General features: G+C 41.4%; 3 protein-coding genes across 3 annotated transcripts; 1 reads left to right on the top strand and 2 right to left on the bottom strand.

Annotated features, from left to right (window-relative positions):
* Window positions 1–463: 463 nt before the first annotated feature.
* Window positions 464–1,336, top strand: LOC100280488 (SAUR33 - auxin-responsive SAUR family member). Its single transcript, NM_001279740.2, has one exon. The coding sequence runs from the start codon at window positions 657–659 to the stop codon at window positions 1,056–1,058; it is 402 nt and encodes a 133-aa protein (NP_001266669.2). The 5' UTR covers window positions 464–656; the 3' UTR covers window positions 1,059–1,336.
* A 6,755-nt stretch (window positions 1,337–8,091) lies between these two features.
* Window positions 8,092–9,210, bottom strand: LOC109942028 (uncharacterized). Its single transcript, XM_020543405.3, has 2 exons — window positions 8,869–9,210; window positions 8,092–8,776 (listed from the first exon to the last, which is right to left on the bottom strand). Exons 1-2 carry the CDS (start codon window positions 9,208–9,210, stop codon window positions 8,225–8,227), a joined length of 894 nt encoding a protein of 297 aa, XP_020398994.1. The 3' UTR covers window positions 8,092–8,224.
* A 247-nt stretch (window positions 9,211–9,457) lies between these two features.
* LOC111589971 (protein ALP1-like) lies at window positions 9,458–10,549 on the bottom strand. The gene is made up of 3 exons (XM_023300896.1): window positions 10,397–10,549; window positions 10,098–10,323; window positions 9,458–10,026 (listed from the first exon to the last, which is right to left on the bottom strand). Exons 1-3 carry the CDS (start codon window positions 10,547–10,549, stop codon window positions 9,584–9,586), a joined length of 822 nt encoding a protein of 273 aa, XP_023156664.1. The 3' UTR covers window positions 9,458–9,583.
* Between the last annotated feature and the right edge of the window lie 1,260 nt (window positions 10,550–11,809).

Below are 11,809 nucleotides of genomic sequence, written 5' to 3'. Positions count from 1 at the left end.
TTGGACGGCTGTAATTTTGTCATCGTTATTACTAACAGATACATAATGTTCTCTCACGGTCTCGCGACATGTTAAACCCTGGCAACTAGCTACGGGAATCCTCCGTGTCTTGCAGGTATGGGCCAGAAGGCTGGCTGAGCTGTGCGGCAGAAGAAGAATCCGGCCAGTATGTCTCTGCGGCTCTGCTCCCCGGCGCCGCAGCCCACCGGAACGCCGGATGACGGACAGATACGACGCATGCATGCACGCTAGGGCCCAGCAGCTCTGGACAAAAGCCACAAAACGCCCCCGCCAGCTGCTGCTGCTCTGGTCCGTGCTGACGACGGACGGCTAATCGCCTAATCGGCAGCGGCTGGCCTCTCGGCCTCCTCCGGCCGACATGCGGTCCCCACATTGCCTCTTCCGCCGCGCCGCACCACCCGATTTTATTTCCCTTATATATTCAATCCACCCTTGTTGCCTTGGCCGTCGCCTCGTCTGCACTCTGCAGTCCCATTTCCCAACCATAACCTTCTCCCCCCATCTTCTTCTTCTTCTTCTTCCATTCTTCCTTCCTCCCCTGTTCTTGTACTTGAATTCGGCGCGCGTCTGGTGTGTTAGCCAGGCCTCGCCCCATCCGAAGTCCGACCGAAGGAGGGAGAGAGAGAGAGGCAACAATGGCGAAGGGCGGGCTGAGCAAGCTCCGGTGCATGATCAAGAGGTGGCACTCGTCGAGCCGCATCGTCTCCCGCGCCCCGTCGCCATCATCAGCCCACGACGGCGCCACCTCCGGCGACGCGCACTGCGCCTCGTTCCACGGCGCGGACGAGGTGCCCAAGGGCCTCCACCCGGTCTACGTCGGCAAGTCGCGCCGCCGGTACCTCGTCGCCGAGGAGCTCGTGGGCCACCCGCTATTCCAGACCCTCGTCCACCGCACCGGCGGCACCACCGGGGGAGCGGCAGCAGGCACCGTCGTCGGCTGCGAGGTCGTCCTCTTCGAGCACCTCCTCTGGATGCTGGAGAACGCCGACCCGCAGCCGGAGTCCCTCGACGAGCTGGTCGACTACTACGCTTGCTGAGTCAGTGCTGACTGCTCCGACTTGGAAGCCTCCCGAATCCTCCAAGCCGCGCGCGGGGGTAAATCATGCATCCTTCAGTTCTGATGTTTTAAGTAGGGGGAGAGTAGAGGAACCGATGTTGCAGCTCATGGACGACGACGCTGCTCTTTTGGCTCCGTTGATTTGGTTCGATTGACATGAGTTACTAGTATAGTTTTGTTTTATCTTCGCTACTTCGTCATAATAAAGAGTCTGGACGAGTGCTTCTATGTTCGTTGAAATGCAAAAAAAAAATTCTGTCAATTCAACTCTTCTGTACGATACATCGTTCTACTACTCGCATTCTTGTTTCTATACAGCACTCTTGTTTCCCGGGGAGGCGAGAGAGAGGCGAGAGAGAGGGGGCCACCGGCAGCGGTGTGAGGGAGGGCAGCGGCGGAGCGAGGGGAGATGAGGCGGCGGTGGGTCGCAAGGAGGCAGGGGTTACTGTACGTGACAGATAGAAGAAAATGATCTAAATAATATTGATTATTACATTTAAATAAAAGAGATGATAGTTATCCGGCGATCTGAATTGTTTGTTTTGACGGTATATTTATTATGTGGGTTTGGTAGATTTAGGGAATGTTATAAGTACGTAGAACTCTAAATAGTTTCAGACAAAAAACTTCTCAACTACGAATTTATAGATCGCAGCGAGAGCTACGATTCTAATATAAAGTTTAGGTTTATATTATTTTGACGCAACTATTTATAGAGATAGGTTAACATTGTCTAGTACATTGCTCGTGTGTTGCGATGTCACATCAATCATATTTACTGATGTATATAGTGCAATGGTTGTGTGACACGAAAGGATCTAGTGGCAATGTAGTGTGATGTACCCTCTCATACAAAAAAATAAATTTAAAATTGAAGTGGACCATTCCACAAAAAATAAATTTAAAATTAAAGTGAAGTTGTAGGGGCTTGAGCCCCTGCCCGCTACTGTGTCGTCACCATGAAGCCCTTTCAACCCTGTTGTAATTATATTCAACGTTGCTTATAGCACAAACCAACACCGCTTATAACACAAATCAACACGAGTTGCAGTGGTTAGAGGCGAGTGCTTTCTTCCTAGAGACCACGGTTCGAATTTTTGATATTTTGCCTAGCGCGTAGGGGGGGGGGGACTGTGGCGACGCTCGCTATGCGTGTGGGGAGGTGAACGACGCACGACAAAACTTCCACTTCAAAGGTGTATAGTGGTTGAATCTTCAAGGAGAGGTTACATATGAAAAGCCATTTAAGAGCATCTCCAAAAGTCTTTCTAAATTTCACTCTCTAAAATTACCATTTGGAGAGTTATTTACACGAAAACTACTTTCTATATCTTTTCCATCCCTAACAGTTTTTTATATCTATTTTGCATTCTAAAGGGCCACTCACATTTTTTTATCTTTCGTTAGGGAGAAACCCGGAATAGAAGATGCCTATATTTGGATAACCATTTAAATAAGATGTTGGAGGTTATTTTTTTTCAAAAACTCTACTCATTTTTGTTATAAAATAAAATTGACACAAAGATTTACGTGGAAAATTCCCCTCCAATATGGAGGAGCAAACAACCACGAGGAATTAGATCCACTATCAACCTCAGAGTACAAGTTACAGGGAGGGTCTATATTTATAGGCGTATAGAAAAGCATATTCCAAGGCATATTCCAAATATATAAAAGGAATTATAGGCATGTTTCAACAAATCTCCCCTTGACTCTAAACCCATAGAACTGTTTCTCAAACACCACTAGGATGCTAAATTTGAATATCAACTAAGTCTATGGAATCATTAGACTTGGAACTAGAGTACAACTTCGTATCATCAAAATAATCTCTATTCTAGAACACAATAGAAACAGCTTCAAAATCAACTGTTGAACATTGCAAGTAATAGAGATTATTCAAACGGTTGTCCTTCAAGATAACACGATTGCCACAAGAAATCTTAAGGACACCATCAATAGCAGCAAAATTGAGTCCATTGCTTTTAAAGTGCTCAAAGAAATAAGATTTCTCTTCAATTTTGGAATAAAACGGACATCGATAAGTTTCTTAATACTGCCATCATGAACTTGGATATAAATAGAGTCGATTCCAATAATCTCACATGTGGATCCATCTCCAATAACAACCTCACCAGCATGAGACTGAACATAATCAGAAAACCAATCTCTGTGCGAACAAATATAAAAATGCAAGCGGAATCGAGAACCCAAGAAGAACACTTTTCAACAGAGGCAACAGACATAACTTCTCCACTATCCAAAGTTTTAACAAAGCTGGCTTCAGCAGAAGACTTATCGAATTCTTTTTTCTTTCTCTCCTCTTTATTTCTCACTTTAGGGCACTGAGAAATATGATGGATATTTTTTTCTGCAATAACGGCAATAAAGGTTGGATTTATGATCTCCAGATCACCGTACAATTAAACATTCACCTTTGGGTTCAGAATGAGAATCAACATCGATTTTTTCCTTAGACCATAAATTTGACTTTTCTCAAATGACAGTGAAGTATGATTACCATAAAGCATAAATTCCTTAAAATGCTTAAAAGAAGGGACAATGAGACTACCAATAAAATTGTCTTATCTTCATCATCTATCTTCACATCAAGACTCTCAAGGTCCATAATAATTGAATTAAATTCATTAAGATGTGACTGCATAGATGTACCTTCTCACATGCGAATAGTGTAAAGATGCTTCTTGAGACGTAGCTTGTTTGCAAGACTCTTGGTCATATACAGCTCCTCCAATTTCTTCCACAATGTTGCTACGGATTTTTCATGCATTACTTCACGCAGAACATCAGAAGATAAACTGAGTTGTATGGCGGACAAAGCTCTCTCATCAATATCTTGCCACTTATCATCAGTCATGTCAGGAGGTCGCGTCTGCAACGCTTTTTGAACAACTAACTAGGTAAGAACAGCCTTCAACTGCTGCCAAATAGCAAAATTAATTTTGTTATCAAACTTCGGAATATCAAATTTAGTCGACATAACGTGAGATAAAAAATTCTGAAGTCAACGAAATCGAAGGCAAAACCCAGCGGCGGCGGCCACAATATAGAGAATATAGAGAATATCTGGGAGCTGCTCTAAAATGTGTTTGTAAGTGCATGAAACTAGCTCGATGTGAACGAGTTCTACTATAACAATTTCTGACTAATAGTTGAGTATGATTAATTTGTAATGAAACAACATATACGCTCATATTTAGGACAAATGTGACATGTAATCGGGGTTGCTATTCCCCAGATAGGGTGAAGATGAATTTAGCCTTACATCTGGAACAACTGCGTATGTGTTATTACAAAATCATACAACACGTTGCTGTCAGGCCAGGGTTTTGTTCAATACTTTGGACCCCCAACCCCACAGCTGTCACCATCTAATTCATGATAAACATTTTTAAACTAAACGGTGCGTAGAGGCCTGATTATTGAAGACGTGGAACACGACATGGGGGCGTGTAGTACTCTCCTACGCCTGATTTGTCGCCGATTCCATCTACTGCTCAGTGCTCAGAGAACTTAGCTGCCTGCTTCAACGTACAGCCCTAAAGCATTTTTCTAATCACCGATCGGGATCAAGAAGATTAAATTTGTAAATGAAATAAACATGGTATATATATATTGCAGTGTTTTTCTTATCGAGTACAGTACAAATTCATTTTTTAAAAGATGAGTTGCAGTTGAGAGGCAATAGTTTGGTGTCCGATCGGCACTCCCATGATTGCAACGACGTTGATGCGTGTCTTTCATGGGAACCGCAAGCCACAAAAGCCCTGCTAGCTACTGCATACTACTAGTTGACAAACATGACCTAGTATTTCAAACTAACAAGGCTTATTATCTTTACTAACCACCCTTCTTCGAAGTCATAACCTTTAGATTAATTGGTGTGGACCTCGAATACAAATTTTAAAACTTGGGTTGGAGGTTATAGACGGAGAAGAAAATCTAAAAGTGATGCGTGCTTGTAAATCATTGGACAGAGAGAGAGAGAGGAGAAGATGTATGGAAGATGGTAACGCACTATATAATTAAGCCAAATGCATGGAGTGCCTTTTGGCTTCCTTTGGCTGATCTTATGGCTGGCTCCCTTGACTCCTGCAAGGAAAAATTAGAGCAGGAGAGACCTCGAATGATTAGCAGTGGTTGCCCTGATGATTAAAGTTGTAGAGTAATGATGCGTGCATCCGGGGTAAGAGGTGCTCTGTGCCATGCATCTCTCTCTATTTTTATGCACTGCACCTGCACCTGCACTTGACAGTTGACACACACACACCCCTCTGAATGAATTGTAGCCGTGTCTCGCGCTTCCCTTTGCCAGAATAATTAAATAAAAATAAAGGCTGCTGCTACTGAAAAGGATACGAAATATAAATGGAATTTAGAGTCTATTGAAATTAAATTGGGTTCAGAGGTTAGAGGGGGAGGAGGCAAGGCAACTAGTACCATATACATATGCGAGTCTAAAGGACAGATGGATGCAAATAAAAGCGAAGCACCACCACGCGTCGACTGAAGTGTCTGTTCAATTGTGTACCCTCATTAGAAGCGCCAAAATTAACCAGGATCGATACTGACATGAGCTAGGGGCGGACGTGCGTGCGAGGCGCAATCTAAGCACCTTAATTGGCGCGCAATAATCTAGCTAGCTCGGACGACGCAGACGGACTAACGACGACGGTTTGACAGACATATATCTGCATCGCTCTGTTTATGATTATTGCCATGATTTTCTCCAGAAAGAGACTGTTCCTGTTCCTGTTTCAGCTCAGCACAGCTAGCTAGCTGTAGCGATATCCGAAGCACTGCAGAGAAACAGTGTGGATTTGCATTGGCTTGTAATAATCTCCCTACAAAACATTATTATTTTCTGAAATCAGTAACCGTATGTTTGGTTGTTGGATGAGCAGAGCCTGGTTCTCAGCTCAGATGCAGGCTGCGCCTAGCCTGTATAGGCTGGTACAAGTACGCTGAGAGCTCTTGTTTGGTTGTTTTGATCGCAATTAACCAGGATGACCATAGCCCTTGTTTGGTTTGCTGTTTTTATAAGTTGCATGAACACAGCTTCTGTTTGGTTAACCAGGATGACCATAGCCTGTATAGGCTGATCGCAGTACCAACTTTTGTTTGCTGTTTTTAAATTTTAGATTAAAACAACTTAATTCATAGAAGAATGAACAAAATTTACAGAAATTCAAATAAAACCAGTTCACAACTCGGTTCATCTGATGTTTCTTACTTTTACATACTAACAGAATTTACAACTCAGTTCACAACTCAATTCATCTGATGTTCATACGACTCAGTTCATCAGTTTTCAGCTTATACACGTATACAACTCATATTTCATCTGATGAACTGAGTTGCTGAAAACTCATGTATAAACTGATGAACTGAGTTGTAAACACTAGCTATGTTACATACTAACAGAATTTACAACTCAGTTCATAGGACAGTAGCAATAGCAGCAGTTCTACTTCTACTTCTGTTATTTCTACTTCTACTTCTGCTATTTCTACTTCTACTTCTGCTTCTACTAACAGAATTTACAACTCAGTTCATGGGACAACAAACATGACTTCAAATAAAACCATGTCATGACTTGTAAAAGCAGCAAACATCAGTTCATACTTGAAAACAGTATTATTATTAGCCTCAGCTCAGCGAAATTTTTCCACATGACAGTGTAGCCAGCTACTATATAGAAACATCAGGACTTCAAAAAGGACAACAAATGTGGACTTGTAAACAGCAAATAGGACACATCAGATCAAGTATAGCATATCTGTTCTTAAGTACCATATAGGACAGCAAAAATAACATAAAGGATATCTGTTCTCAAGCAACAAATATTAGTAACTGGCTACCTGATTAGGCTTAATATCCATTTTTGCTATCATCATTGGCATAAAGGACAGATACATCAGATCAAGTGTACCATATATATTCTTAAACAGCATAAAAGACAAAGTCTAAAACACTTGTAAATTACAATTACTTATCCTTTACATAACCAGTTCGCAAAAATGATAGAGGAGTATATGTTCTCATTTGTCAAACACCAAAACCAGATCAAGTGTAGCATATCAGTTCTCAAACAGCAGTTATTGTAATCAGAACATCAAGATGACAGCTCAAAATGACAGAACAACTCAAGAAGACAGAACAACTCAAGAAGACAGAACAGCTCAAGATGACAGAACAGAACAAGTGTAATCAGAACATCAAGATGACAGCTCAAGATGACAGAACAACTCAAGAAGACAGAACAGCTCAAGATAACAGAACAGAACCACACATGACAGTGTAACCAGCTCAAGATGACAGAACAGAACCACACCTGACAGAACAGAACCACACATGAGAGAACAGAACAGCTCAAGCAAATAGAATATACAGTTCAGCTAAACAGATCAAGTGTAAATCTGAAATAGTTATTAATATTAGCCTCATCTCATCAAAATTGATCCTACATGACAGTGTAGCCAGCTACTAGATATTCAGTTCAGCTCAAGATGACAGAACAGTTCATCATTGTAACCAGTTCAAGATGACAGTGTAATCAGCTCAAGATGACAGTGTAATCAGCTCAAGATGACAGAACAGCTCAAGATGACAGAACAGCTCAAGATGACAGAACAGAACCACACATGACAGTGTAAAGTATATAGATAGGAGTATCAGTTCTCAAAAACCAAAACCAGATCAAGTGTAGCATATCTGTTCTTAAACACCAAAAACAGCAAAACAACATAAATGACTGTCATTAGTGGCTGGCTAACTGAGTAGGCTTAATATTCACTTTTGTTATCATCATTGGCATAAAGGACACACACATCAGATCAAGTGTAGCATATCAGTTCTCAAACAGGGAAACATCATTGTTCTCAAGTACCAAATCTGTTCTTAATCAGGATAAAGGAGAGACACATCAGATAAACTGTAGCATATCTGTTCTTAAACAGGGAAACCCATAGAACTCAGGGATACATCATTGTTCTTAAGTAGCATCTAGGATAGATGGAATAGAGCAAGTGGACCAAATCTGTTCTTAAACAATATAGATGTCCTAAACCCATACACCCATAGAACTCAGGGATACATCATTGTTCTTAGACAGATCAGATCACATCAGTTGTGGTAGTGCTTGGCTAGGAAAGTCTTGAGCCATAGGTCACGATCATCAGGAGTCATGTCCAGGAACACCAGGGAGGTGGCCTTGTGCTCCATCATGTGGTTTAGGGCATACATGAGAGCCTCCCTAGAGAACCCAGGACAGTTGATTACAACATTGTAGATCCCAGGTGCTGCTTCAGCATGGATGCTTTCACGGACAGCAGCAGCAACATCTGAAACAGCTTGTTTCATCCCATTGAACACAGCAACATCCTCATCAGTCATGAACCTCTTCCTCTTCCCTAAGTTAGGCTTGTTATCATTGGACTCACCAGGGGTACCCTTGTCAACAGTCTTCCCCTTGTTAGTTAGATTGGAACAATCAACAAACTTTGAGGTCACTTCAATGCCATCATCTAGGATGTCAACAATGTCAGTTGGCTTGCCCAAAGGCTCATTTGAACCCATTGCAAACTTACCTGTGGCAACCCCACTTCCAAATATGATTTGCATAGGCATATAGTTCTCTATGGGCCTATTGAGGTAATCAGCATCTTTTGGGTGATCCTATTGAGTTAGCAACTCAAGTTAGAACAAGAGAATTTGAAGTGGAAGAGTGGCATTAACAGGTTAGAAAAATAGAAGGTATTGGTCCTAACCTTGATGTAAGCAGCATAATGACCCTCTTCTAAGCTTATGACAAAGTTATCCTCATCCCAAAGAGCGCCACTAATGTCCTTCAGTTTGCAAACCTTGACCCACCTAGACCTCCACTTACGAAGGTGATTGTACACTTGTTGGCCTGTTACTTCTTGGCCACAGAACTCAGATACATTTTTAGCAACAGAGTTAAGGTGGATTTCCTTAAAACCCTTGTCAGTCTTAACCCCATTTCCTATCAAGTCAACAAAACGACGGAGAACAAACCCAGACATTACAGCAGTCCACCTAAGAGCAGGCCTAGCCCCCTGACCAGCAACCTCAGAGACCATGTCAGCCATAGCTGGAACAAGTAAAAGATTAGGGGGAGATAGAGATTAGGGGGGAGATAGAGATTAGGGGGGAGATAGTAGAAGAAAATAGCAGAAGTAGCATAGAAGAGTAACAAAATAGTAGAAGTAGCATAGGAAAGTTCATCATTGCTAGTCGACAATGGTATCAGGATGTAAGTAATGTCATCATTGCAACTGAGCACATCACATAAAGGAACTTAGCACAAAGAAAGTGAGTTCAAAATTGAAGATAGTTCATCATTGCTAATAGACAATGTTCTCAGCCAACTTAGCACAAAGAAAGTGAGTTCAAAATTGTAGATAGTTCATCATTGCTAATAGACAATGTTCTCAGCCAACTTAGCACAATACATAATGACCATTATCCCCTATGTGAGGCCCTATTCTGCCACATTTGTTGAGCCCAATTGTCCCTGGTAGCAGACCATGCAGCATTGTCCATGACAAGGTCATGGGGAGCTTCCTCATGAACTTGATTTGCAGCCCATGTTTCTTCCAGTGGAATATGTTCATCATTCCCATGACGAAGAATCCAGTTGTGGAGGATACAACAGGCTAGGACTAGCTTTACTTGTGTCTTGTATGGATGGAAAGGTTTGTTGTATAATATTTTGAATCTGTTCTTCAAAGCACCAAAGGCCCTCTCTATTGTCACCCTTAGTGATGAATGTCTAAGGTTGAAGAGCTCTTTGGGGTTCTGTGGATTCCTCCCCCCATATTCACTCAAGTGGTACCGTGTGGCACGATAAGGGGGTAAAAACCCAGGTCTGACAGCATAACCAGCATCCACAAGGTAAAATTTACCTAACATCATATATCATATATTAGGACATTGTAGACCAATATTAGGGGATACCAAGGAAACTAGTTTTTACCTTGGGGCACTTTTAGACCATCTTCTCTCTCAAGGGCATCAGCAAGGATAAGGGCATCATGTGCTGATCCCTCCCAGCCAGCAAGAACATATGTAAACCTTAGATCAAAGTCTACAACAGCTAAGATGTTCTGTGTTGTGGTGTGTTTCCTACCAAGGAAGGCAGCCCTCTGATTTCTAGGAACTCTTGCTAGCACATGAGTGCCATCAATGGCACCAATACAGTCCTACACATTGGGGCAAACATTTGTTACTACAAACCCAACATGAAAAATAGTGGTGTGTTTGGATTTGGCTGACCTTGAAATATGGGTACCATCTGTGGCTATCTCTAATTTTGGTTGGTGTAGCAGTTGAAGGTGGCAAGATCATCTCATTCCTCAGTTCACCAACAGCAAACAATACTTCCTTGAAGTATCTGCTAATGGTCTCAATAGACCTTCGAAAGGTCATGTGTATAACTCTAAACCTTTGGTTATGACCTACCACATGTAAAAACATGGCAACCTGCTCCTCTACTGAGCTATGAATGCTATCTCTCAATAGTTGCCTAGTGCGAAAAAGGTCACACAACTGCATAAAAGGGGCTCTTCTCATCCTGAGTAAGTCAATACACTCAACATCAGTGGATTCATAAATGAATCTCAGGTTGTTTTGCCTCTCTTGGTCTCTTTGGTGCATTGGGCCATAAGTGATACACCTCCTAGCATGCAGTCGGTGTCTCAACCATGCATCCAACCAGGCTGACATAACTGCTACAAGGACCACTGCCTTTGCAATTAGCCGACGACGTGCAATAGCAGTATTCATTGCTAGAGTAATAAAATAGAAAAAATAAGATTAGAGGTCTAAGTTGGCTCAGATGTGTTGTGCTAGTTGCTAAAAAGGAAATTCATAGAACATTGATATATAGCTCAGAGGCATATTAGCATCATAGAACATTGATCTATAGCTCAGAACATAACAGTTTTAACATAGTGATGTGCTAGTTGCAAATATATGATAACAAATTCTTACACGAGCCACGGCTGCGACATACAAGAGATGCGCCACCCAGAGGCATTAAAACATCACATACCATTGATCGATAGCTCAGAGATTAAGTATGAATATAATCAAAAGTAACCATAGAACTCAGCTCAACATCATTGAAATTAAAACCACGACTGCGACATAGAAGAGATGCGCCACCCAGAGGTATTGAAGGATCACACACCAGCTCAAAATTATTTCTTTATACAAATTAAAGTAGCAAATATATACCAGAACATAATAATATGATCCAACAGAACATAATCATTGTAAAAACACCAAAACCATGTTTAAACAGTAAAACATATTCATTGTTTAGACAGTAAAAACAATACCAGATCATACATATGAATGTTCAAAATAGATCAATACAATAACAAATCATGTTTAGACAGTAAAACTTGTTCTGTTCCCAGGCATAATCATTGTAAAAACACCAGAAACATGTTTACACAGTAAAACATAATCATTGTTTAGATAGTAAAACAATGATCCTACAAATCATCTGATCCCAGACATGATGTGCTCAGTTGCAATGATTTTACTATCTAAACATGATTTACTGTCTAAACATGGTACTTACATGTCTAAACATTGATCTACAAATATGTTTTACTGTCTAAACAAATCATCTGATCCCAGACATGATGTGCTCAGTTGCAATGATTTTACTGTCTAAAC

Source organism: Zea mays, chromosome 1 (assembly GCF_902167145.1).
Source record: "Zea mays cultivar B73 chromosome 1, Zm-B73-REFERENCE-NAM-5.0, whole genome shotgun sequence".
NCBI lineage: Eukaryota > Viridiplantae > Streptophyta > Magnoliopsida > Poales > Poaceae > Zea > Zea mays.
The sequence above is the reverse complement of the archived record's forward strand: the minus strand, read 5'-3'. Positions and strand labels throughout refer to the sequence as shown.

What these genes read in the sequence shown, in the direction of transcription:
- LOC100280488 (NM_001279740.2), top strand. Translation starts at nt 657, where the DNA reads ATGGCGAAGGGCGGGCTGAGCAAGCTCCGGTGCATGATCAAGAGGTGG.
- LOC109942028 (XM_020543405.3), bottom strand. Translation starts at nt 9,210, where the DNA reads ATGGCTGACATGGTCTCTGAGGTTGCTGGTCAGGGGGCTAGGCCTGCT. An exon ending in ATTATGCTGCTTACATCAAG is followed by an intron (nt 8,777 to 8,868) that starts GTTAGGACCAAT and finishes CTAACTCAATAG; the next exon opens with GATCACCCAAAAGATGCTGA.
- LOC111589971 (XM_023300896.1), bottom strand. Translation starts at nt 10,549, where the DNA reads ATGACCTTTCGAAGGTCTATTGAGACCATTAGCAGATACTTCAAGGAA. An exon ending in GATGGTACCCATATTTCAAG is followed by an intron (nt 10,324 to 10,396) that starts GTCAGCCAAATC and finishes CCCAATGTGTAG; the next exon opens with GACTGTATTGGTGCCATTGA. An exon ending in TGGTCTAAAAGTGCCCCAAG is followed by an intron (nt 10,027 to 10,097) that starts GTAAAAACTAGT and finishes ATATGATGTTAG; the next exon opens with GTAAATTTTACCTTGTGGAT.